This window comes from Lagenorhynchus albirostris, chromosome 16 (assembly GCF_949774975.1).
Source record: "Lagenorhynchus albirostris chromosome 16, mLagAlb1.1, whole genome shotgun sequence".
Classification (NCBI taxonomy): Eukaryota; Metazoa; Chordata; class Mammalia; order Artiodactyla; family Delphinidae; genus Lagenorhynchus; species Lagenorhynchus albirostris.
In genome coordinates, this window is record NC_083110.1 from 69,068,615 (window position 1) to 69,096,202 (window position 27,588).

Below are 27,588 nucleotides of genomic sequence, written 5' to 3' on the forward strand. Positions count from 1 at the left end.
GGTCAGAGTGTAATCTTGGAGTGTAAGACTTCTGAATTTTAGAAGAACAGTTCCAGGTTGTGAAGATATCCAAAGTGTGTAATGGGAGTTCTTTGCTCAAGTGGCATGGAGGTGAACATTCTTCAAGCTGAAGAAGAGATCAGGAAACTACAAAGGGGGAATTGCTCCTTCCTTATTGTGGAAGTGGTAGGAGTTTTCCCCCCTTACTCCTGTCTCTTGATGGTGAGAAAGGATTTTCCATCCTTTTATCTTGGTTGGTGTCAGCCCCTCCATGTTTCTAGTAGAGTGAAAGTGGCAAAGAGGAAACCTCTTTGCAGTAAGTAGAGGCAAAGGTAGGCTCTTGGTAGGGGCTTTTGCTAGGAATGGGTGATGAAGGTACAGAAGGATTTCAGGGGCTGTGGTGAGTAGAGTTTTTCTTTTAAGTCTGTGTAATTGTGCCTCTGAAGGTGAAGCGGATGGGACAGAGTGGGTGGCTTTCATGGACTCCTGTTGTGTAGCCTAGGTGGGGAAACATAACAGTTCTTTCACATCACCTCTTATAGGTGGGAGATAAGGATTATAGTTGTAGCTCCTAGAGTATATGTTTCTTTAGAGGAGGGGAAATTATTTTAAACTGAGGGTAAGGAGTTTCCCAACATAGCACAGGACTGGGTCAGTTTGAGTAGGTGGGGTGGTAGAGAAATAGAGGGGTTTTGGGGAAAGAAATCCCCAGTAGTGTTAGATTTCCTCATACGCAGTTTGGGAGGTATATTCCTAATTAGGAAGATAGATAGATTATATTGTAGGTGATAGTTGCAAAGCTTCCTGTTCTTAAATTTCCAGCTTTATTTTCTTATTAAAAGAGCTATATATTCCTTGACTATGTATTAAGGTACTTTTTGAATATGTTACGCTTCTCTTCTTCCGTTAGAGAAGAAATTGAAATAGAAGTGGTGGTGTAAGGTCATGGAACAAATTAGAATTTTCTTTAAAATTAAGTCTCTGAGGCTCTAAACTGTTATCATACAGGCTTAATTTATGTCTGATAATTTGTATCATTTGATTCAGCCCTGATTTGGGGTTTTTGTAATTTAAATTATAGCAATATTTTGACTTTAAGGGTTTGTTACAACTGTCAGTTAGAAACTAGGGAGAAGGATTGTTTAGTGGACCCTACTGGTGGATCTAAGCCTTGTTTAGATCAAGAGGAACTTTTATACAGAATTTATATGAGGTTGTGATCATAACATTTCTGAATCTTAATTGATATTTTCTATTTGTTGAGACATCATTTTCCTGGTTTCCTGTAGCTATTGTCCATTATTTCCTTTAGAATTTTTGAGTATATTTAAAACAGTTGATTTAAAGTGTTTGTCCAACAAGCTCAATTTCTGTTTCCTGAAAGACAGTATCTGTTCATTTCTCCTTTGAATGGGCTATACTTTCTTGTTTCTTTGTATGCTTTGTAATTTTTTTTGTTGGAGACTGGGCATTTGATTATTATAATGTGATAACTCTAGAAATCAAGTTCTTCCCCCTTTTCAGGATTTGTTTTTCTTACATGTGGTTGTAGTTGTGTATTTGTTTAATGACTTTTCTATTTTTTGTAATGACTGTATTCTTTGTTTTGTGTGGTTTCTAAAGTCTCTGTTCCTATAGTTTATGGTAAGCTAGTGTTTTGACATAGATTTCCTCAAATGCTTGGAGTCAAGAAAAAATAAAGAATTCTCCCATTCTGTGCACATTGACTCTGTTGGGACACTGCTTCAGTGCTTAGCCACATTGTTTATGACTCTGCCTTACCCTTCACTTCCTTCTTGCTCTGAGTCTGAAAATTAGCCAGAGGTGGAAGTGTAGAGTCTTCTCAGGTCTTTTCTGAGCTTGTAGTCCAAGAAAAGTCTCCCTGGGCATGCGTGTGGCTTCTCAAATTCCCATATCAAAATAATTGATTTTCAACTTTTTAATATATACATTTAGAGCTATATATTTCTCTCTAAACAATGGTTGAGTTTCATCTCATAAATTTTGATATGGTGTGGTTTTAGTATTAACAATTAAAAATATTTTCTAATTGTCCTTGAGACTTATTAGTCTGTTGCTTAGTTGTCAAACTTTTGGGGATTTTAAGTTTATTTATTTTTGAATGGTCGCTGTATATGGGGCTGCCACTAATTACATGGCTTTTGAATACATGGTTCCTGTAGCCAGTTGTCATTGATTGATTACATTGATTTAATTCAATTCTGGTGTTACTTCTTGTTGTGGCTTAAGAACAGGTACAGGCAGACCGCAGAGATATTGCTGTTTCAGTTCCAGACCACCACAATAAAGCCAATATTGCAGTAAAGCATCACATGAATTTTTTGGTTTTCCCAATAATGTAGTTGCACATGAGAGTTATATTTACATTATATTGTAGTCTATTAAGTGTGCAATAGCATTATGTCTAAAAAAACAATGTATGTACCTTAATTAAAAAATACTCTGTTGCTAAAAAATGCTAACTATCATCTGAGCCTTCAGCAAGTCTCAATCTTTTTGCTGGTGGAGGGTTTGAACTACTGTGAGAATTACCAAAATGTGACAAAGAGATACAAATTGAGCAAATGCTATTAGAAAAATGGCACTGATAGACTTGCTCCATGAAGGGTTGCCACAAACCTTCAATTTGTAAAAAATGCAATATCTGTGAAGCACAATAAAGTGGAGTACAAGAAAAGATATGCCTGTAGTCATTTAAAGAGGGTGAGAATTTATTTTTCTCACTGTCAGCCCTGGTTTCTAAAAGACTTTTGCAGGCCCAAAGGGTTAAATAAATCTAGAGGTTCAAGGTTCTCAAGTACATCTACCAGGTGGCACCTTCCTAGGTATCGGGGCACTATCTTTAGCACTGAAGTCTTGCCAGGGCTGTGAACTAAACTTTTTCTGTAATTCTGCTCCTCTCATAATCTGGTCCTGGGCTGGTTTTCCAGTTTGGTCAACCCTCTGGCCTTAGAAATAGTCTCTTTAAATGTTACAGAGTCCCCTGGCATTTACACTGTATCCAAAATTGGTGGTTGGTGAATTGAGTCTTATAGGATCTTGGGGCAAGCTGCTTATGGGTCGGTGTCTTAGTACAGGCACTCTGCTGCAGTTTTCTGCCTTTAGCATATCAATGGCTTTTAACATCAGTCAACTAATTACAGTCCTTGTAACTACCCTTGCTCTTTTATTTCTCAAATATTAGAGATATCACATAAGTCTCTTGCATTAGTCAGTGCATCACCTTCCTCTGGTATCCTCTCTCAATTCAGCAAAAGTGAAAGCCTTTGTCATTGTGAGCTATAGCATGCCACAGGTTATTGCCACTCTCTCTACCACCCTCAGTGTGACTCTTGTTGCCATCTGGCCAGTGAGTGATCCAGCCCCAGAGCCCATCTTGAAGTTCCTGGTACTGTTAGATTGGTCACACTCCCCTCCACCACCTTGAAGCAGATCCTGAGACAAGAATTGAGCACAGGTAGTATATTTGGGAGATTCAGGGACACTGACAGAAGTGATAGAAGAGAAGGAGCCAATAAGGGAGGTGTGTTATCAAGTCAGGTACCACACTGGGTGACTGGAGCCAAATCCCACAAGGAAGTGCACTTCATTATTATTGCAGCAAAGAGATAAGCAAGTTTGGAGTTTTTCCGAATCATTCATTGGCTAAGGGCTGCCCTGGGAGGATGTTGATTCACAGGCACTTTCAGCCCACCACATGCATAGGAAGAGTGGGTTCTAGTAGACAGAGGGAGCCCTTCAACATAGATGCAGGTGCTGGCCCGAGAAAGTCAGGCTGGAGTGTATGGAAATGGTCAGAGGGTCTGAGAGGATATGGTGTAATGCTGACACTGTTGGCAACTGTCTATTTTCAGCTATGCAAGATAATATGAGATTACTTTCTGAAGTTGTACTGATTTATCCTATGAGAATTATCTCCACATCCTTGCCAATATTTGGTATTATTAATCTTTTTAATTTTAGCCATTCTGTTGGGTCCATAGTGGTACGCTATTGTGATTTTATTTTGCATATCCTTTATTATTATTGGTTGGTTTGGGTCCAATTAGGAAAGAGAATTACACAGTAATTTTAATAGGAAAAGTTTAATGTAAAGGATTATTGACTGTAGCACAGATTGGAACAACGAGAAATTGGCTAGTAAGAAGTAAAGAGAACTCTGCAAAATCTAGAAGTAGTAGATACAAGGAGCAGCCACTACTACTGTTATGGCTGAGATAGAACACTTAAGTGAGAGTCCCTGTGACCTGGCCTGAGATCCAGACCTTGTTGGGAGAGCAGGCTGTGGCTTACTGAATGGCAGAAAAGTCACTTTAAAGCTGTACCTGCGGAACTTGCTTAACATCTGCCCTTTGGAACTTGCCATGGTTACTTATGGGATGCTGGGGAAAGCTGTTCACAGAGTGGTGTCTCACTGGAGGCCTCTGCTGCAGAACTGCCTGAGGGGAAGTGCTGGGGGAAACTGTTGGTGGCTGGGTGCTGGTGGCCATCAGGTACGTAGGAGCCTAGTACCTAGTGCTGCAGGAGCTTGTTGAGTGAGTACATTGGAACTTGGCAGCAAATCTGTTTCCTCCTGCAGTCTCTCCAGCTTGCTCTATTGACAAAGCCTGCAGGCTTAGCATCCTGCCATCTGGAAAAAAAAAATATTTAAAGGGCCCAGATCCATTTTCATAAAGTAGGCAAAAAGTCTGAATTTTGAGGTGGGAGGCAATGGATAACTGGCACAGTCTGCCCTTTAATTATTCAGCGTCTTCTGTATGCATCTTTCTAAACACACGTGAACTCCCCAGCAACCAACAAAGCTGTATTTCTACCTAAGAAGATACACTTTTTCCAAGTGAAGTTCTCATCCTCTGTCCAAAAGGAGGAAACGCAGGTTTCGAGAGTCATTGTATCTATCACTGGTTATGTTAATTGCTCTTCATATTCAGTCATAGTCGCACTAAATATTCCATTATCTAAAGTCTAAATTGTAAAGTTACAGCTTGTAAATAAAATAAAAATGTGAAGGAGAGAGGATATGTGTGTGTGTGTGTGTGTGTGTGTGTGTGTGTGTGTGTGTGTGTGTATCAAATAGAAACTATGTAAAGTTGTTAGGATACTTACCTATTTAATTTGTTAAAAGACCATAATTGATGCGTATGGTTCTGTTCTTCCACTCCCCATACCGTATTTCCCCTGCCCTCAACTAGAATCTTGGCTCCTTGGAGTTTTACTTGGTGGAGTGACCCACACCCAATGGGTTGAACCCTCAATCATCCTGCTGTAGTTTGGATATTTTTTATGGACCTGTCTTCTAGATCTCTCATCCTCTTTTAGCTGTGTTTAATGTGTTGTTAAACCCGTCCATTGAATTCTTAATTTTGATTAATGTAGTTTTCAGTATTAGAATTTCCATTATTTTTTTCAAATATACTGTTACTTTTTACAGTTTTCAGTTAACTGCCGAAATTTTAAATCGTGTCTTTTGTCTTTTTGAACTTAGTAAGTCATATTTGTTTTATAGGGCACATCTGATAATCTCCACAATTGGAATATCTTCAGGTCTCTTCCTGAAGATATTCTCTTGGTTCTTGTTTTGTTGTCATCTATCTTTATGTGTCTTACTATCTTTGATCATAGTAGACATCTTATTTGGAAAATTATTGGTAGAAATAATTTGAGGACTAGGATAATGTTATCTTTCTTCAGAGAATATTTTTGTATCTTCCAGTTAGGAGCCTTGGCATGATAGTTCTAGTATCACCTTAAGCCAGTGGTAGGTCTTGGGGTTTTCTGTCATCCTGATGACTTGTAGCTGGGTTGCAGTCCACGTAATGGCTGGTTTCTGGTACACCTTTACCCTTATAGAAAATTTTTGTGTCCCAGTTCAGAGTGCCGTGTTGTTTATTTGAGCCCCTACCTTTTGTAGGTTGTTGCATCCAGCTTTTGTCCCCCTTCTTCCTTGAGGCTATCAAAAGTACTCTCAGCCTTTTGGCAGTCTCTAATAAATAGATAAAATTCTCCATAACAGAAGTAGCTCTGGATTCCTCTTTAAAGCCTGGTTCCTCTTTAAAGAATTTGCAACTTCTGGATCTTGGCTTAGTAGGTCTTACCATTTTGTTACTTATAAGATTTAAACATTGTTCTTTAGCTTTTTAAGTTATCTTCAGTGGAGGTTTGTCTGAATTAGCTCATCTGGAGCTATTATTGGAAGTGAAAAATCAGGACAAGCTATTTAACTTGTAATTTAAAATGTGCTTCAGTTTTCTCATCTGTAATATGGAATTAATAATTACTATCTTGTGGGGCTTTTGAGATTTTTAAGTGAGGTAACACATTATGAGCTTACAGTGATACCTGATACTGTAAAATGCTCAATTTATTATTATATTACTTTGAGAACATTGGAATGTTTAAACACTTTTCCAAGCATGAATTAGCCCTTTTTTAAACCCAAACTAATTTGCAGGGATTACGAAAGACTTTCAAATAACATTTACATTAATTGACCTTTCGGTTATCCCTGATTTAGGCAAGTGAAACTCTTTTCCTTGAATGTTTTTGAGACTCTACGCTATAAGGAAAATTTAATTTTTGTCTAAAACTAGATAATTACCCTGATGTCTGTGTAGACATGTATGTATGTATGTATGTATGTATAAATATATGTGTGTGTATGTATATGGGAATATATAAAGACTGATAAACCAGTATGTGTGTGTGTGTATGTCTACATAAATACATAAAGGCTAAATGGGAAGATATCTTAGTTATTTAAAATATTGTATTTTGTTGATAAAATATAATTGGGCTGGAGCTAAGGAGAACAAAATGAAGTAGAATTGGGTTATTGTTTAAATATTTTAAAATTCTGAAAATTTGAAGCTTTTCTAAATATCTTTTTCTTTTCTGTGTTTAAAATAGAGGATAATTACAAAACCCTTGATTTACCCTATTTTTAAAATTGACTGAGTTCTTGGACTAGATATAAAGTTGATGAAAGAAAATGATTCTAAAATCAGGTAGCTGAACTCAATAAAGTCTGGTGACAGCTACTTTAGCAGTCTTGCTGCATGAAAAGCAAACATAGCTAACAATGTAACCTCCAGAAGTGCTAGGTACATATACTATTTCTCTAGTCCATAGATCTGCATCTTTCAGAGTGCATTTGATCTTCTTTCTTTTGCATCTATCTAATTTTTGGGCAGAGTAAGTTTAACAATCTATTTTGCATCAGCATAGAACCCATCTGTATAATGTTGTCTTTCAATGTGTTTTTCCACTTTGCAAAATGAAACAATCATAATACATAAAAATCTAAAGAAATTCAAAATAAGTTTCCTTTGAGATTTAGAGAGATGATATATGTCAATCTGAAAATTTTCTTAAGTTGTAAATAAATTCTCCTGTTTGGAAGTTTGGTTTAGTGTCTTTTTAAATTTTTTATGCTACTGTGTGTCTTAAAGTTACTTTAAGGTAATCATTTTCATGATTTTGTTTTCTAGGTTAACAGAACCTTCTGGATATTTAACAGATGGTCCAATTAACTATAAGTATAAAACTAAATGTACATGGCTAATTGAAGGCTAGTAAGTATACAATTTGCATTAAATTATTTATTCTGAAATGATAAGGTGATTATATCAGTGTTAAAGCATTAAAATATAACAACTTCATAGTTATATAGTTTATTCTGTTGCTTATTATTGGAAAACATTATTCATGATGTTTTAAAATGGGATTGATAAATTTTAGATATAATGTTTAATGTAAATTACAATACCCTTTTACTTGTGATAATAGTTTGATTTTTACATATATTTATTTTTAAGTTATGTTACTATGGCATTAAGTCAAGTATGCATTTTTGGTTTCTTTTAAATCGCTTGTTATGGAATTTGAAGACTGCATAGAAAGGATAAAAATATTCCATGCTGAATTATGCCATTGGTTCATACTATTCAGCATTTTAGTTCTAAGGGTGTTAAAAAAAGAACATTTTGTAAAAGAGAGAGTTAATTGTCCTTTTAGAGGCATTTTCAGTAATTAGGGCTTGAGACTGAATTTATCTATTTAAACATATTATGACTGGATCATAAATGATATGAGTTGTTTTTGAACTATTTTATGATTTTAAAGAGTTTATTTGGAAAACTGGGTTTTTATTTTTGTTACTTTAAAGGTTTTTTAAAACTTCAAGGTTATTAATTCCCTGTGTACCTGTGGTCTCATTCATTTGTTAACAAATAAGAGTATATCGTATTGAGACCTTTTGATTAAAATTTGAAGACCTTATTAGTACCTCTAGTTAAGAGTTCATAGAAATAAGAACAGTCTTGAGTGTTGAATTTAAAAATCAACTTTATTCAAGTACAATTTGCATACAATGAAATACACCCATATTAAGTGTACAGTTCAGTAAGGTTTCAGTAATGTATACAATTTATGTACCTCCACCTTAGTCAAGACATAGAACATTTCCTGTTGACTAAATTTTTATAAGACATAGAACATTTCCTCTTGACTAAATTTTTAGAAAAGGATGATACATACATATGGCTGGTTAATAGATTTTGGAGTTGTATATCATTTTTACAAATTAGATATGACTGGTTATCAACCTTTTATACTGATGATGTATGGATTTATAGCTAAATTATCTGTAAATAGGTTTTTAATAAAATACTCTAAGATTTCTTTAGACCGTGCTTTACATATTAATTTTAAAATATTTTAATTTTTTTTCAGTCCAAATGCAGTGTTAAGATTAAGATTCAATCATTTTGCTACAGAATGTAGCTGGGATCATATGTATGTTTATGATGGAGATTCAATATATGCACCTTTAATAGCTGTACTTAGGTGAGTAGTTATGTTTAATTGATGAATTTATAGTCAGTTGTAGAAAAGTAACTGTATAATTTATTAATTTTAAATATTTACTCATCTTTACTGCAAAAATAAATTTAGCATAGGCGTTGATGGCTAAACTTCAAAGATGGTATAAGACTATGATGATACTGTGACTGTCAACTTAGGGGTATATATAATAATGTAAACATTGATATAACAGAGATAAGTAGTTACTGTTTCAGAAATGTAGATTTATTAATAAATATCCCTTATTCTTGCTGTACATATTTCATTCTTTTAAAGTGAATTGAATCTGTTTTCAGAACTATCTGTATTTGGATAGATTAATGTGAGTTCTAGCTGACAAAGGAATTAATAGATATATATTTTATAGTTATCTTTTTATTTTAGAGAAATTATAAAATTTTAAATTCTGTAAAAAAGGTTAAGTTATGCTTTATTTAGTGGTTTAATAAAGAAGGTGTTTCTGTCAGTTCTCACAGTTTGGGAATTTTGGTTGTTTCCAAATATTTTATTGTTAGTAGTCAGGCAGGTAGTAAGATTTAATTTAAAAATTTTAAAATCACAGCATTTTCAGTATCAATTTAAAACTCTTTATTATGTATGTACAAATTATTATGAAATGTTTTATGAACAGGAGAGAATATATCAGGTAGAAAATTTTTTGAGCACATAGTGTAGATTTAGTGTACAATTTAACTGCCATGATTGTTGACCAGAGTTATTCATTACATTATTCCTTACTTTTGTTACTTACACAGTATCTCTTATATGTCCTGTCATTGTTAAAAATTTAAATATGGGTAAAAGCTTATTGTTCCCTTCAACATTTTAAATTTTATTTTTCTTTTTACTATTTATGTTGTAAATATTCTGTTTTAACAGGAATGTAAACTATTATTTTTTTGGGCAAACACGTAAGGGCTGTATTTCCAAATGACTGTTTGAAAATGACTCCTTGAGAACTTAGATGCTTATTCTGTGATATTGCTATTGCTCAAGATACTTGTAGAACTTAATTTTTGAGTTGTTTGAAAATTATAGAAAGGGTATTCTGGAGTAACCTTTCATCTAACACCAATAGATAGAAAATGGAGCAGAGCCTTGTGAATAATTACATTGTAAGATAATTTATTGCAACAATTAGATAAGATACTAGGTTCAAACATTTATTTTTAGCAATTTAGATATAACTGTTATCATTCCTCTATTTTTATGACATTATTGACTGACCATCATTTAGATGTGTGCCTTTCATTTGTTTTTCTAGTAGTTGTGATGACTGCATTAATTAACAGTGATTCACTAACACTCTTACCAGCCATTTCTTGATACTAAAGGAAGCTTTTGTAAGATAATTAGCAGAATGGGATTTAATATATGACTGAAGGTGGAACCAGTGACTCTTCATCAGCAAGTGTTCCTGTTAACTATCCTGAGAGAGATGGAAAACTCATATTTATTGAATATCCACTTGATTGTAAACACTGTACTAGGCAGTTTAAATGTCATCAGTCCTTGTTAGGATATTGTGGAAGAAGTACTATAATCCTCCATTTATTGTTGAGAAAATTGAGACTCAGAGAAAGTTTTACTTCTAATAGATGGTAGAACCAGGATTAGACTTGACAATCTCCAGACTTAAAAGCCTATACTGTTTGTACTTCATTTTACTAAGAATTCAGAATCTAAATGTTTGAATTATTCCAGCTGTATAAGAATTTATTATTCAACAAACATTTGATAACCTCCTCAATTCAAGAGACTGTCATAAGCCTGGAGGATGCAGTAAAGAGTAAGATACAGGCCATTGCAGACACCAGCTACCTGAAGTTGCGCCCAACTTTATAGGTTAAGTGCACAGTCCTTCACAAAACTGACCTCACTTCAGATAACAGCTGCAAGTTCAGGGGTCTCCAGGCTACCTGCACTTCTGACCAGCTGGCTACAAATTTAGAGGTGCCTGTGGCCCCCTCAGGTTCAATAATTTGCTAGAATAACTCACAGAACTCAGGAAAGCACTATACTTATGATTATAGTTTTATTATAAAGGATAAAAATCAGGACCAGTCAAATGAAGAGACACATAGGGTGAGATCTGGGAGCATCTCAAAGCTGGGTACTCAGGACATATGTTACCCCCCCAACATATCAGTGTGTATTGCCACTTAGGATGCTCACCTGATTTACAGGTGTACAGAGTTTTTTTTGGGGTTTCCTTTTAGATCAATAGGCACTATTGATCTAATCATTGGCCATAAGGCTGAACACAATCTTTAGCCCCATTCTGACTCTAGAAGTCAGATTGATTTCTTATGGCTTAAAGCCCCAGCCAATCACATGGTTGGTTTTTCTGGTGGGGCCAGCTCCCATCCTGAGTCACCTCATTAGCATAAACTCTGAGCCCACTATGAATAACAGAGACATTCCTATCACTTGGGAAATTCCAAGGATTTGGAGGCTACATCACCACACAGTAGTTGGGCTCTGGTGGTGGTATGTACACTGATTTTTTATACAGCACAATAAGTGTTATAATCAGGTTATGAAAAGAGTGCTATATGATTTCAGAAGTAATGAATTCGTCATGGTGAGTTTCATCATGAGTAGAAGAATGATAGACAAATTGTGGGGGTCAGATAGGACATTCTAGGTAGAGAAAAACATACGTACAAAGGCATGTACACACTAAAGAACATTATATTTTGCATCAGTAGTAAGTAGTTATGAGTAACTTGATCATAGGAAATGTGAAGGGATCGGTAGGCGCCAGATTACCCAATACATGGTAATCAGTAACATCTACTGAATACTTACTATGTGAGGGGCAGTGTGCAAGAGTTCTTTATATATATCAAGTTATTTAATCCCCACAATAACCTTTTAGGTAGGTATTATTATTGCCATTTTGTAAATGGAGGATTAAGGCACAGAGAGAGTCTATGAGTGGCCCAAAGTTGCTTAACTGGTTGGTGATAGAGTCAGAATATGAGCCTGATTTTATAATGCTGTAATCACTGTAGTGTTGCTTTCTTGTTACCGCACTAAAGAAATTGGACTTTATTCTGTAGGAAAGACTTTTTAGAATACAGAGAATGGATTGGAATGGAGACCTGCTATTTTTTATTGTGTGCTAGACGATCATGTGCTGGACACCATGTTTGTAAAGTCATAGGTAGTGATAATTTGAGGCCTAGAAAGTTATTATATTCCCAAAGAGTGCCTGGGGACACTAGAAATCCACAACCAACTGAATTCTAATTCAGGTGTTGAGGTAATTCACACCCAAACTGAAATTCAGTCCCCTGAAGGGCCTGTCTTCTACTAGTTCACTTTTACACCTAGTTTTTGGGGTCTCAGGTCAAAGTGAGGGCCCTGTGTTCCACTTTTTGGTTTCCTAGCTATGTAAAACAGCCCAGTTTCTTAGCCCTTCAGACCTCATCTCCAACTTTGAAATCAGTGAATGCCCATAAGGAGAAATGGCTCTAATTCATGGGCTTACCCTTTTCTTAGTTCTCCCAGTACCTTCAGGCTGATTTTTTTTAACTGTCATTTTTTCTGGTTGATTTCAGTGGGAGGGTTGGTTGGTCCAAATTGGTATGTTATGTGAGAAGTGTGAGTCCTCTTTCATTTACTGCTTTCAAAACACTTATAAACAAACAACCAAGCAAACAAATCTGCTCTTTTCATCTGTTTCAGAGGGATTAATCATATCTGTTATAAACATCTGGGAATATTATTTTTAGTAATCATTTGATATAATCTCACTGCAATGAAAAATATATATGTGTAACTAAAACTGGTCTTACAGAATTTTAATTGTGTTGACAGCCTCCTTTTAAAATCTTTTCTTCTTTCACAAACATAAGCTAGTCGATGTTATAATAATTATTACAACATCAAGCATTGATTACTTTTTAATTTGTTTGCTTTTCAAAATGTGTTTACAAAATAAATGATTTGACTGTAATATTTCATTTTGTTCTGTCAAATATGATTTGAATGAGGGAATTCAGTTCCTGGTGGTGCCTAAACATAAGTTTAACAGTGTCTAAAGGCATTGACTGTTTTGAGTAATGTAATTTGTTGTTAGCAGCTTCTTTTCTTTCTCAGATTTTATGCTTTCATGGATTTAGAGAGGATAGTATGTATAAATACATGAAGATATATAATTTTCCCCCATGAACAAGTAGGGTTAAAAAGAGAGAAGTACCAGTTATTAATTTAGAACTACTGCTTTTACACATTTATATTTCTCCCCATAAACTTCACTTTCTTTTGTGTGTGTATGAGTAATATTGTCTTTTGGAATAATTATATATTAATGTAATTTGCATAAGTATGCAAAATTCTAAAGAAATATAAAAAGTGTGTATTTTAACATGTCCTAAAATACTTAGATTAGTGTATTGGAAATGTACAACTTTAACTAGAGTAGCATTGTAGTCACTTAGCTGATGTGGAACGTTCTATCTAGCTTCATGAGAATTTGCAACTTGTGGGGAAAAGTAAGGCTATAAGGTCACTTGTTAGAGTACCAGGGTGGTTTTATTTTATTTAATTTATTTAATTGGAGTATAGTTGATTTACAATATTATAGTAGTTTCAGGTGTACAACATAGTGATTTGATATTTTTATATAGATTATACTCCATTTAAAGTTATTATGAAATATTGGCTATATTCTCTGTGCTGTAATTACATCCTTGTATCTTACTTATTTATATCTAGTATTTTGTACCTCTTGATCCTCTTCCCCTATCTTGTTCCCTCCGCCACCCCTCTCCCCACTGGTAACCACTAATTTGTTCCCTGTATCTATGACTCTGTTTCTGTCTTGTTATATTCATTTGTTTGTTTTATTTTTTAGATTCCACATATAAGTGAAAACATATATGTCCTTCTCTGTCTGACTTAATTCACTAAGCATAATACCCCCCAGGTCCATCCATGTTGCTGCACATGGCAAAATTTCATTCTTTTTATGGCTAATATTCCATTTCTGTGTGTGTGTGTATGTGTATGTGTGTGTGTACCATATCTTCTTTATCCATTCATTTCTTGGTGGACACTTAGGTTGCTTCCATATCTTGGCTTTGTAAATAATGCTGCTAAGAACATTGGGGTGCATATATATCTTTTTGAGTTAGTGTTTTCATTTTCTTTGGATATATACCCAGGAGTAGAATTGCTAGATCATATGGTAGTTCTGTTTTTAATTTTTTGAGAAACCTCTGTACTGTTTTCCATAGTGGCTGCACCAATTTATATTCCCATCAAGAATGCACTAGGGTTCCCTTTTCTTCACATCCTCCCCAACATTCATTATGTTGTCTTTTTGATGATTGCCATTCTGACAGGTGGGGGTTGATGTCTAATTGTGGTTTTGATTTGTATTTCCCTAATAATTAGTGACGTTGAGCATCTTTTCACGTGCCTGTTGGCCATCTGTATGTCTTCTTGGGAAAAATGTCTCTCCATGTCTTCTGCCCATTTTTTAAACAAGGTTTTTTTTTTTTTTTTTTTTTGATGTTGAGTTGTATGAGCTCTGTATATATTTTGGACATTAACCCCTTATCAGACATATCATTTGCAAATATCTCCTCCCATACAGCAAGGTTGTCTTTTCATTTTGTTGATCGTTTCCTTTGCTGTGGCAAAGCTTTTAAGTTTGATTAGGTTCCATTTGTTTAGTTTTGCTTTTGTCTCCCTTGCTTCAGGAGACAAGATCCAAAAAAATAATGCTACAACTTATGTCAAAGAGTGTTCTGCCTATGTTTTCTTCCAGGAGTTCTATGGTTTCTGGTCTTACATTTAGGTCTTTAATCCATTTTGAGTTTATTTTTGTATATGGTGTGAAGGCATGTTCTAATCTCATTGTTTTACATGGAGCTGTCCAGTTTTCTCAGCACTATTTGTTGAAGAGTCTAGTTGTTCTCCATTGTATATTCTTGCCTTCTTTGTCATAGATTAATTGACCATAAGTGCCTGGGTTTATTTCTCAGTTCTCTATTCTGTTCCATTGATCTGTGTGTCTGTTTTTGTGCTAGTACTCTTTACTGTTTTGATTACTGTAGCTTTGTAGTATCATCTGAAGTCAGGGAGGGTGATACCTCCAGCTTTGTTCTTTTTTCTCAAGATTGCTTTGGCTATGCAGGGTCTTTTGTGGTTCCATACAAATTTTAGGATTATTTGTTCTAGTTCTTTGAAAAATGTCATGGGTGTTCTGATAAGGATTGCATTGAATCTGTAGATTGCTTTGGGTAGTATGGACATTTTAACCATATTAATTCTTCTCCAAGGTGGCTTTAAATGAAGATTTACATATGACTTAAGTTAATGATCACCCTATAGTATTATGGCAGGATGGATGGCAGGACAAAAGGGAGAAATGGGACATAGCAGTCCAAATGGTGAGAAGAGAAAAAGGAGTATGGTGGCATGAGAGTAGATGTTAGTCTGTTGGCAGCAGTAGCAGAGCTAATTGGTGAGAAATGGCTAGGAACTCATTTTAGATTTATTTTTCTAGTTGCCCATTCTAATATAGATACTTAGTGATTCTGACAAGAATATTTTGAGTAAATTTTGTGTGATTAACTGTCATATGTACATTAATATACAGAGTGTTCAATTTTGCTCTCTTACAGTGGTTTGATAGTCCCTGAAATAAGGGGAAACGAAACTGTGCCTGAAGTTGTTACAACGTCTGGCTATGCACTGTTACACTTTTTTAGTGATGCTGCATATAATCTAACTGGCTTCAACATTTTTTACTCGTAAGTATTTTTTCAAAAAAATTCATATTGTAACGATTCTTATAATTCGACTTAAAAGAGTTTATTGTTTGTTTTTATAAATGTCTTATATACCAGGAACAGGCTAGTGTGTTAAATTCCAAAATATATAGCATCTCTTCCTAAGTGACATAAAATTTTAATAATATCCCAAAATACTGTCCAAGCTTGTATAGGATAGTTTCTAAGTCTTAGGACACTATGGTAACAAGTTAAGTTTGGTTAAAAATTAATTACAAAATTAAAAATTTTTGGAAAACGATTAAGTAAACATATTATACAGACAGTGTCACTTTACTGGTAATAACGGATGTGTAGGATTGCAGGGAGCCCTCATCTGCCCTGCTGTGCTCCAAGGTATTTTATACCTAATTTGGAGAGTGAATGAGAGCTGAGTTTTCATAGTCCTTCTGTATTCTAAAGACTGTACTGGATGCTTTATATATATTATGTTCTTTAATTCTCTTCTCATCAGTCTGTCAAATGGGTATTTTTCCCATTTTACACATGAGGAAATTGAGGCTTAGGAGATAAGGTAAGTGGCTATATACCACTGTCTCCTCTAAAATTAGAAAGTAGTATTTATTGAGCATCTATTGTGTAGACTCTGTATACATTTTTGTATCTGGAAGTCCAAGGGTGAAGTGAATTAGCCAGAGATGCTTTCAGTTGCTTTCATTAGGAATGGCCACAGAGGAACTTGATACATTTTTTTTGTTTGTTTTCTTCAAGAACGTAGAGAATGATACCAGAGAATTTTTTGCGAGGAATAAAATATTCTAAATATCCTTGAATCAGCAATTTATTATAGGATTTATTTATATCAAGAATTTACACAAGGGAGAATAAATATATAGTAGAATATAATCAGCTTTATAATAAAACTTGGTAAATATCCTTTTACTTCCATAACAGTGTATAAGTGATAGCATGCTGTTTAAGTATTATATAACCAGTTTAAATCATGGCTTCTCATATTGTTTCAGGTATTCATGAATTTAATTTTTTTCTGTGAAATATATATTCAAAGCAGCTGAGTACTTAAGTCTTTACAAAACAGTGTGCTTGGAACTGTATAGATCCTGCAGGTGTTGAGTATGTAGTCTTGGTAGCAGAGTAAACTCAGTGAATGAACTGAGGCCAATTGCAAACATGTGTAACCGAATTGCTTTAGGGTTTAAAAGGTACAGAGTAAAGAATTGAAGTCGCATTGTAAAATTGCGTTAAATGAAGCACGTAGACACAACATAAAAACTATAAAGTTAACAGAATATCAGCCAAAGTTCTTTTTCAGTTGTCTTGAATTTGAGTATATATGAATTATATTTTACAGAATCAATTCTTGTCCTAACAATTGCTCTGGTCATGGGAAGTGTACAACTAGTGTCTCTGTTCCAAGTAGAGTATATTGTGAGTGTGATAAATACTGGAAGGGTGAAGCTTGTGACATTCCTTACTGTAAAGCCAATTGCGGCAGTCCAGATCATGGTTACTGTGACCTAACAGGTGAAAAGCTGTGCGTCTGCAATGATAGTTGGCAAGGTAAGTGGCTTTTGAAACATTGATTTATGTATCTAATATATTAATACAAATTCTACACTCATTTGTTTTGCTGTAGTTTACACACCCAAATCTCATGTATTTGTTTTATTTTTAGAATTTCAGTAACAGTCAACTTCTTAATAGCTTGCTTCTTCACAAATAAAATCAGTAAAGATTTTGTCTATGTGCTATTTTGGGAATCAAGTGACATTTTATATGAAACTCTTTAAATTGTAGACGTGTGATCATTCTGATCTTCTTTAACTTTTTGTTGAGTTCCCAAAGATTTGGTGACGTGGCTGAGATTAACACATGGTACATTCAAATTTGATTTGTAATGGGTAATATAAATAGTATATTGCAAAAATAGATGCTCATCTGGGAAGGTCCTGGACTATATTAAACTTGTTTCTTGGGAAAGACTGACCTCTTGTGGCTATGTTTTAAAAGAACATAGAGTATTTTTAAAAGTTTAGAAGTTTTACAGCTGCTTATTGCAAAAGCAATGAGAAGAATTGGGGAAGAATTTCTAAACAATTTTTATAAATATCTATTATTAAAGATTAATTTTAGACTGCATTGAAGAGTTTTAGCTTAAGTATTTGGGTATAAAATCATAAATCTTGTCATTGTGGAATTTAATGAAGAGATAGGTCCTAGTTATCTATATACTTACCCACCCAGAACTTGCTTTGTGCAGATTATATTTACATATTGAGAGCTTACTTTGTGCCAATGTATTAATCCTGTTGATGGGGGAACTTTGACTCAAGAAATACATAATCCAAAGTTATATGATCACGTGTTATTATAACACAGTGTAACAGTAGTAGCGATAGTTCCTACCAGAGCTGTCTAAAAGTAAAAACCAAAGAGAATGGTTTCACGTTCAACATTCTTGAGACAAGTTAGAAAAAATGTTACTGAGTGTGCTGAGTACTTATTTAGAGGAATTATTTTAGGCTTTCTGTAAATTATGCCCATTTTAAACCCATGTTATTTCATTAAAAAATTAGTTGCTCCAACCATATGAAATACCAGTGATTTCTTATTGAATTGAATTTGATTTCCTACTATGATTATGACAGATACAAATTTCTCAGTGTTTTAAATTATACATATAAGGCATATATTTTGTTGAGAGGCTATTTTAATAAATCATGACCTTTCTTCCCTTAAAAAGTGCCTTGAGTTATCTTTTTTTTCCGTTTCAGTCTTGAAACTAAAATAACGTCCTTTTCTATGGAGAGAATAGTACACCAAGAATATATTTAAATTAAGGCCTGAGAAATAGAAGTATAGCTTGTATGCTTGGTGTTTTTCTGACTGGTCTTCATCTGCTATTAGTCCTCATCTCATTTTAGCAGTCTTGAAAGCAAAAGAGGGATATATTTGTATAATATTCTCTATGAACAGCTCTGTCCTTTTTTGCTCTTTACTTCCTTTCAGTAGTTCTTCTTTAAAATGCTTTATTTTCTGGAGGTTTTGTAATATGTATCTGGTTGAAAATACTAGCTTTTGTTTTTCTGGCTTTTGTTTATCAGCATTTCACGTTTTATTATTCTTGTCAGGAGTGCCTGAAATCATAAAAATTCCTGGCTCTTAAATGTCTATAAGCAAATAAAAATGGGGAAGCAAATGCTGGGTTTGTTTACTTTTGAAGCAAAGTGATAATATGAATAACTTTATATATATATATGTATTAACACATACACATATGCATGTACACATATATTTTAAAAAATGAGAATAATGTTAAAGTGATTTATTATAAAATATACAGAAATCAGATACACTTTTATACCACTATTAATTCTTTGTAATTAAATAATTCACCTCGGAATTGATATGAATGTTTTATGGGCAGTGTTTGGTGAAATGGATATTGTGCGTCTTTCAAGACAGATGATGTGCAGGTTGGTTTCTTTGAGCCTCCAAACTGACTCCTGATTCTATATCTAAGGAAGCATATCTTAAAGTAGGTGGGATTGTTGACTATATCACTAGGTTTTAATTTTAGATATATGGAATGGGAGAAACCATTGAGGGGAAACAGACATTTGTTTCTAGGGCATCTGAGGAATGATCAAAGAGCTGGAGAGATTTGAAATGAGAGCTGAGGAGGCAATCTTTATGAGATTCAGAGTCTGGCAGTTTTTACTGTGTTATTTGGAACTGGATTCTTTGGGTTAAGAGTAACAGATTGTTGCTACCTTCATTATATTTTATCCATTTATGTTGGTTAATTTTACTTACTCTGTTTGGTTCTGTGCTAGTGTATAAAAAGAAAATAAATGTTGTTTTCTAGAAACTGAGATTTTATTAAGAGAATACAGAGGAAAAGCCTAGATTTTTGTTAAGTCTTGAGTCCCCTTCCTCACATTTCTCTAGTGCCTGTCCCACCCACATCTCCTTGTTTTCCAAGTTTAGTTTTTCTATGTAGCATCTCCTAAGAGTTTTGCTTAGCCATTACTATACTTTTTCCCCCCTTAACTTGCTCATCTAAGTCTTTCTTCCTTAACCATCTGCTTTCACCTTTTTACTGTTTTAGGCAATAGGAGTATGTTCTAAGACTAGATGGCACCATTAAAGTCAACTGTCCCCCTTTTTCTGTGGAAAGCACTTGTAACAACCAAAAGCTGAAATAGTAAAGAATATAGAAAATGTTAGTGCAACATTTTGAAAAGTATACAGTTGATTGTATAATGTTTAATTTTGTTATAATGTGTAGTTTTCAAAGACAATGATATATACATATCAAATAGATTACTTAAAGGCTAGAGACCTGTGTGGATTCATCTGCTTCTGTGACATCTTTCACTTAATAAAATTTAAGTCTTAATAAGTCACAAGAGGGAAGAAGACAACTTTGAAGAGCATTTTTTCTTTTAAGATGGCTTCCAAACATTGGGATAGATGAGGATTTTTTTTTTTTTTGGCTACACCATGTGGCTTGTGGGATCCTAGTTCCCCTATCAGGGATTGAACCTGTGCCCCCTCCAGTGGAAGTGCGGATTCTCAACTACTGGGCCACCAGGGAAGTCCTGAGGAATTTTTAAAAGGCATGAAAATCAAGATACAATAAATTGGATTTATGTTCATATGTAAATAATACAGTAGAACATTAATTTTCAAAGCAGACTCTTAGATACGGTGTGTTCCCACCCCCCGACTCCTGTCAACTCCCTAATCAGAGTGGCTCCAGGTTTCTCTCTTACATAACTTTAAAAAATCGGAACCACTATAAGTCTTTGATTTGATTGTAAGCAACAGAAACAGTTCTGGCTTATCTGAGCAGAAAAGGCAGTTATTGGAAAGTATGTCAGGGACCACTGTCTACCAGCATTCATTCTTCCCTTCTTTTTAGTGATAGAATTGACTGAGTTTTTAGCTCAGCACATGGTCTTCAGCTACATACCACATTTTTCTGCCTTCCTTGGGTCTAGTATGGTTATTGTGCTAAGTTTAGGGAAGTAGGATGTGAGTGGAAGTGCTGTGTGGGAATTTTACATCATTGAGATCTTTTCCAATAGCTGGTAAATGGCAGTAACTGTAGTAAGCAGTAGCACTTGCCCATTTGCCTCTAGAATGTTTTATGAGAGAGGAATTAACTTTAAGTTTTTTTAAGCAACTTATTTTTTGTTCTCTAAACCTGTACAGAAGGATATTGGGTAGCTCACAAAGGAGATGGGAAGGCTGGAAAAACCTTGGTTAGAAAGGGGTAGGTGTAACAGAAGGCTAGGTGGGTTGGTTCCCAGCAAAGATGAAGCCACAGGGAAGTTTGATTAGGATATTCCTGTTACTGCCACTGGACCCTGGGGTACCACCACTGGTGTCTTTACTGTGGATACTGTATGCTACAGGCTTGGGTAGAAAAAATTCTAAATTCTCCCCACATCTTTGTTTCACTTTTGAAGATTTGAAGGCCTGCTTAGTAAAATCTACTTGGCTAAACTTAGGTCTTATCCATGACTTGCTTGGCTGCCTTGAGATATAGAAATAGAGAATTTAACTTTTCTGAATTGTGTAGTGGGAAAGGATTCTGTTTCTGAACAAAATTCACACAGAGATTTTCCCAAACTAGGAAGGGGGTTCACATGATTAGAATCTTCTAAATAAATTAAAAAATCCAAATAAAGTATTTTAAAGTGTAGATTGTTGTCATAATTGACAAGGAATGGGCTGAATAGTTCTCTCATGCCTACTCAGAAAAGCTTTGCAACGTGGAATAGATGGTAGGAGTAGACAGGTTGAAAAGATAAACAAGCAGTCTTCAGGGTACAATTCTTTCCTTAATCTATTACAACAAAACATTTTCCACCTGTTTTATAGAGATGAAAAACAGGTTTTATATACAAGAGCATTGCTTAGCCATTTAAAATTTGTCCCTGGTCCTTTCCTATTCCAGAATGCCCTGTTCAATCCTATCGTTCAGTCCTTTTACATGTCTTCAGGATATTCTTTATAGATATTCAGTGTTCATTTTCAGTGCGGTTCAGACACTGTTCTCATGTAAGGATTGAAGTTGGTTGTTTTCAGCCTTTAGATGATTGATTAAAAGACAGTATCTTAATATGTAAATCAGGTAATTTGATAGTTTTTTATAGTGTTTCCGATTCTTTATTGAAAGTTACACTTTGGATTTATCTCAGTTCCTTGAATGTTCGTTGTCCCTAAATATTTCAAGGCCTTTCTTATTTCTGCACTTCCCCCTACAACACCCTCACCCCTTAACATTCTAAGACTGGGTCACATCCCCCCACGTACTTTCATAGGACCCTATCTTTTAAATTTATAGCTTTTATCACATTTATGTTTGTGTGATTCTTTATTATCTTTCCTACTGGAATACAAACTCCATGAAGTTAAGAATGACTATGTTTTGATCACCTTTGTGCCTACAGCATCTTCTGTAGTGCCTGTTGTGTAGTAGGCGCTCAAATTTTGTTGTTGTTGTTGAATAAATGAATTAGAAATGTATTAGTTGCTGGTTTAGTGATATGTGGACATTCAAGTATAGATGTTTTAGAAGACTAGTACTCCAATAACTTATGCAATTTACTTGATATATAAAGCATAATTTTAAATATTGAGGGAAACATTTGAATTTGAGCATCTGGTCAGTTATTTTCTTTCAGTCCTTTGGTTTTAGATTTTAGCATTTGCCATTGGGTGGCAGTATTGACTACCAGAGCACACACTTAGATTCCATGGCATTATTTAAGTTGTAAAAACTTGATGATTTTGTTTGTTTTAGAAAAATATAAAATCTTCTAGCTCAGATCCATGAATATTTTATCATACATCATTTTTTTTCTGGGTTAGTCACGTAACATATTAGGACAGAATTAGTTACTTTAGGATAGTGTGTATAAGTACACGAGACTATAGGTTGCTTTAAAGAAATCCACAGCATAGCTTACGTTTCCCTTTAGAAATTTAATAATAATGAACGTGATCTCTCTATTTAACTTTGTGGAGAGACAAGCAACAGATAATGTGCTAGATTAAATTCTTCTCTTTCTGTTCATTTTCCCCAACCAGCAAAAACAGCAAATCCAAGTTTTTTCAAGAGCCAATAAAATAAGTTTTTATTCCTCAGCTACTTGAAAAGTTGTTTAAAAATAGTATTGAGGATGTATATATAACACGCTTTATTTACTAATTCATTTATTTTTGTTCATTTTATGTAACAAAAATTTTAGAGCTTCTTCCAAGTGCTAGGTACTATTCTAGGACCTTTGAATACATCACAGAACAAAGAAAGTAAAGATCCTTGTGGATCTTACATTCAAGCTAAGAGAGACAGACCATAGATAATCAACATAACATATATATTATACATATAATATTTTAGAAAGGGATAAGTGTAATGGAAAAATAAGGTGGAGCTGAGAAGGAGGGATAGGTAGATCTAGGGATGGGAGTTACAATTTTAAATAAAATGATCAGGTTAGGCCTTATTGAGAAGGTGACATTTGAGTAAAGACTTGAAGCAAGTGAGGGAGTTAGCTCTATAGATATTTAGGAGAAGGGCATTTCAGGCAGAGGGAATAGCCATTGGCAAAGGCCCTAAGGCAGGAACATGCCTGGTGTGTGTGAGGGCCAGCAAAAGGCCAGTGTGCCTGAAATTGAATGACTGAGGGGCAGGTTGTCGGATGTGAGCTCGGAGAAGTTGCAGAGCAAGGAGATGATCGAGGATATGGAGGTAAGGTGCTGGAGTGATGGAGGTTTGTGAGGAATGGAGCTAGATGAGCTAAGCCTTAGTGTTGTAGGCTATTGGAAGGATTTTGACTTTTACTCTAAGTTAAATGGGGAGCCATTGTAGAATTTTGAGCAGACGATTGATATAATCTGACTTAGTTTTAAAAGGTTCCTGTTGACCTCTATATTGAGAATAGACTATGAAAGCAGAGTACCAGTTAAGAGACTACTACTGTAATTATAATCTAGATGAGAAATGATAGTAGTGTGGGCAGGCAGCAAGGAAGGTAAGAATTGCTTAATACTGAATGTGATTTTAAAACAGGGTTAATAGGATTTGTTGATGCATTGGATATGGGGGATGGGAGAAAGAAGAAAGTCGAGGATGACTTGAAGATTTTTTTGACCTTAGAGTAAGATAGAGTTGTCATCAGTTGACATGAGGAAGATTTTAGGAGGAAGATCAGTTTGAATTTGGTATGTTACGTTTGAGATGTCTTTTAGACATCTAAGAGGAGATGTTGAAAAGGCAGTTGGAGTTTAGTGGAGAGAAGTCTGTACTGTTTGGGGCTGATTGGCTTAAAAATGTTAAATTGGAAATGGTTGATGATACTTAAAGCCATGAGAACAGATGAGATCATGAGGGAAGGGACTGTAGAGAGAGAGAATAGAACAAAGGGCTGTGGGTTACAATAAAATTCACAGAATATTCTGTGCTAGACATAGGTTCCTTCCTTGTGGAAGGTTACCTAATGTTGAAATATTTACAACCACATACTTTATTGCCTCTGACTTAGATAGGTGGGATAAACAAATCCTGCTTTCAATCCCAGCTATCTCTGTCATTTTCAACTAATCAGAACCAGTCTATAAAGCTTTGTTTGCAAGCCTTTCACCACTCAAAAACAGTAATTGGAAAGCACTGATCTTTGCTAACAGAAGGGCAGTTCCTTTCCATACTGTAATCACATCATTGACCTAAACTGTGAGAACCAAGTATTCTTGGAACAGATCTGGTGTAGTGATTACCACTCACAAATTCATTGTTCTGTAAAATTAGGATATTGTCAGAACAGCTGTGGACATTTAAAATACACTAAAGTTGATAACTGTCCTTTGGAGATTGCTTTTATGGGCCTAGAAAATGTTTAGAATACTTTGGAAACTGAAACAAAATCAAAATTTTCTGATGATGTTAGAAGATAGGACTCTTGCAATGATGTTATCGCATTTTGCCTTTTATTATGGAGAACTTCAGATTCAATACGATCATAAGACTATTTCTGGAGTGATTACAGTAAGTTACATGTACCTCTCTTCAAATTTTCCTTCTCAGAATACTTTTCCTTTCCTATTAGCAGCAGTCCAGTTTCTTTGTGGGAAATTGCCTTTCACTCATTGAGAGTAGTCTTGATGGGACGATAAATCCAGATACCTGTCTGTTTTAAGCTTGGTTTTCAGCCTCTTTTTAAAAATTCTTTGAATTTCCCCATGTTTTTTTCAACAAATACCCATTTTTCCTTAACCTAGCCAAAAGTAGTTTCTGTGGCTTACAACCAAAGAAATCTAGCTGATATACTACACTAGAGGTACTATTCAGGGAATTGCTGTTAAACTCACTTGAAGACTTCACATTTTTATCCTTCTTTATGGAAGAAAAGTTATTTTATAAAACTAATTTGTATAAAGCAAATAAAATTTTTGTACTGATTTCCAGTATCAAAACAGAGATAAAGTCCTTTAGAAAAACTTTTCCAGTGCAAAATAGACTACTTTGGGAAGGAAGAAAGAATATAATTCAGTAGTTCTGGAATTGCTTTGGAGAAACTTTCAAAACTTTGTAGTACTTTCTTTATTCTAGGTTTTGTCCTTTGCAATTATTTCTCAATTGTATTTATCTCTGATTATAAATTTTTAGTTGTAATTTTACTGTTTTCTTTTGGCATGTATATTTACTATACCTAATAATGCTAGGCTTCATTAACATATTTTGCCTGTAGACTTGATTATACTTAGTTTCCTTGTATATTAAAATGAGAGGATGGACTTCATAATAGTAATAATGTTACTATTATGAAGGTTTCATTATAGTATTTAATATTAAGTACAATTTCATTCAATCTTATTTTATTTTCACAGAATCCTATGTTCTTCTGCGTATAATCTCCATGATTAAACTGAAGTTTAGAGAAGTTAATTCGTCCAAGGTTTCATAGCTAATAAGTTGGAAAGCGAGGTTTGACTTCATAGCTCTTGCTCTTGATCTTTTATGGCTCTAAGGTTATTTTCATTCATTCATTCATTCATTCATTCATGCAGTAAGTGAATACTGAGGCCAGTCATATAAGAGTTGTGGGCCGTGTTAAGGATTTTTATTTTTAGTGTGATGGGAAATCATTGAAAGATTTTGAGTAGGGAAATTTATATTTTTAATCATTCTGGTTGCATTGTGGAGAGTTGAATGTGATAGGAAGGCAGCGAGAATGGAAATAAGGAGACCAGTTTGGAGACTATTGCAGTAGTCCAGGTGAGATTGGATGGTGACTTGTACTAGGATGGTAGTTGGAAAGGGAAGGATCAGTGTTTAGAGCCTGGTAGAGGTGATCGAATTTAAAAATGTTTATAATTGGTAAGGTACAGACACATAGACACCAACCAATCAAAACTGATGCTGACTTTAGCACTGGGGCAGGATCCTGGATGAGCCATGCTGTGCCAGGCATTACCCCTTTAGTTGTCTTTTGCGGAGAGTCTGGATTATCTCAGAGGGGCCAGGGGAACTGGGAAGGGGAAGACCTGGTACCTGCAGCAGCATCTACTTAACAATCAGTGAAGCATTTCCATGTTTTAACAGTTGGAAAGGCTGTATTCCTGCATACATAATGAATGTCAGTCCAGGATTTGTTGGATATGGGTGTGGGAGAAAAAGAGAACTCAAGAATAGCTCCAAGATCTTTGCCCTGAGCAACTGGGTAAATGGAAGTGCCGTTTACTGAGATGGTAAACACTGGTGAAGGAGCAGATTTGGAGGGAAAGAAATCAAGATTTTAGTTTTGGACATGTTAAGTTTGGGATGATTATGAGACATCCAAGTGGAAATGTCATGTAGGTAGTTTCACTTTTGAGTCTGGAATTCAAGAGAGATTGTGAGGATGGAGGTATAAATTTAAGAGGGATGAGTATAATTCCACTTTGGATTGTAGAACAGTGTCAAAAATTTGTCTCGCAGTAGCCTGTCACTAATGCCGAAAATTACATCATTAGAAATTCATTTATGCTCTTTGGATTAACCCATGGAAAAGGTAGCATATTAAATCTTTATGAAAACCCACTGTAATATGAATTAGTTTATTACATCTTTTTCAAGACAGCTGTGATCTGCTTACCTTGAGGAGATTCCCATATTGATTGATAAAAGTTATGCAGGGAGAATTATGCAGAGATGTTCCATAACAGGACAGATAATGAAGTGGTAGACTTTTCATGGATGTGTTTTTATAAAAAGGGAGTCTTGGATGGCTTTAAATGATACTTAATGGGTGGTGAAGCCTTTGTGTGTATAAAGTGTTCTCTATAGTTATTTGTGTTTTAAATTAATATTCAGTTTATAAATTTACATTTTTAATCATTTTAGTTACGAGTGCAGAAAACTACAAATTAAGACATCTAATTTTCCTTACACTTTTAAGTCATATTCATAAATCTTTCTATTTATAAACTTATTAATTTAGAGTAAAATAAAGACAATCTGTAGAGTTTGGCTATAGACCATTCCTTCTAATAACTGCTAGAAGTTACATAAAATAAGGTAGTAACAAAGAGGAAGAATTTGACTGCTGGTTTGCATAGAAAAGTAGATATTTTAGATTATAGAGTAAAAATGTAAAAATCTCTAACATCCAATTTCTTCTATTAAATAACAGTATTTATCTGAAGTTATAAATTTAGTTATTAGCATTAGTTTCCTATAATTGCTGTAACAAATTACCACAAACTTGGTGTTTTAACACACATTCATTATTCTCTTACCATTCTGGAAGTTAGAAGTCTGAAATATGTTTCACTGAGCCCAAATCAAGGTGTTTGCAGGGTCACACTCCTTCTGAGGCTCTAAGAAAGAATCTGCATCCTTGACTTTTCCAGTAATAGAGTTTCAGTCCCTACATTCATT

General features: G+C 34.7%; 1 protein-coding gene across 1 annotated transcript in view; it reads left to right on the forward strand.

Moving 5' to 3' along the window:
* The window catches only part of ATRNL1 (attractin like 1), a 679,297-nt gene that overhangs the window by 18,389 nt on the left and 633,320 nt on the right, over positions 1-27,588 (forward strand). The window contains exons 2-5 of the mRNA XM_060125653.1: positions 7,509-7,592; positions 8,752-8,865; positions 15,525-15,653; positions 17,005-17,213. Coding sequence (XP_059981636.1) covers positions 7,509-7,592; positions 8,752-8,865; positions 15,525-15,653; positions 17,005-17,213 — 536 coding nt within the window. The remainder of the gene's footprint in view (positions 1-7,508; positions 7,593-8,751; positions 8,866-15,524; positions 15,654-17,004; positions 17,214-27,588) is intronic.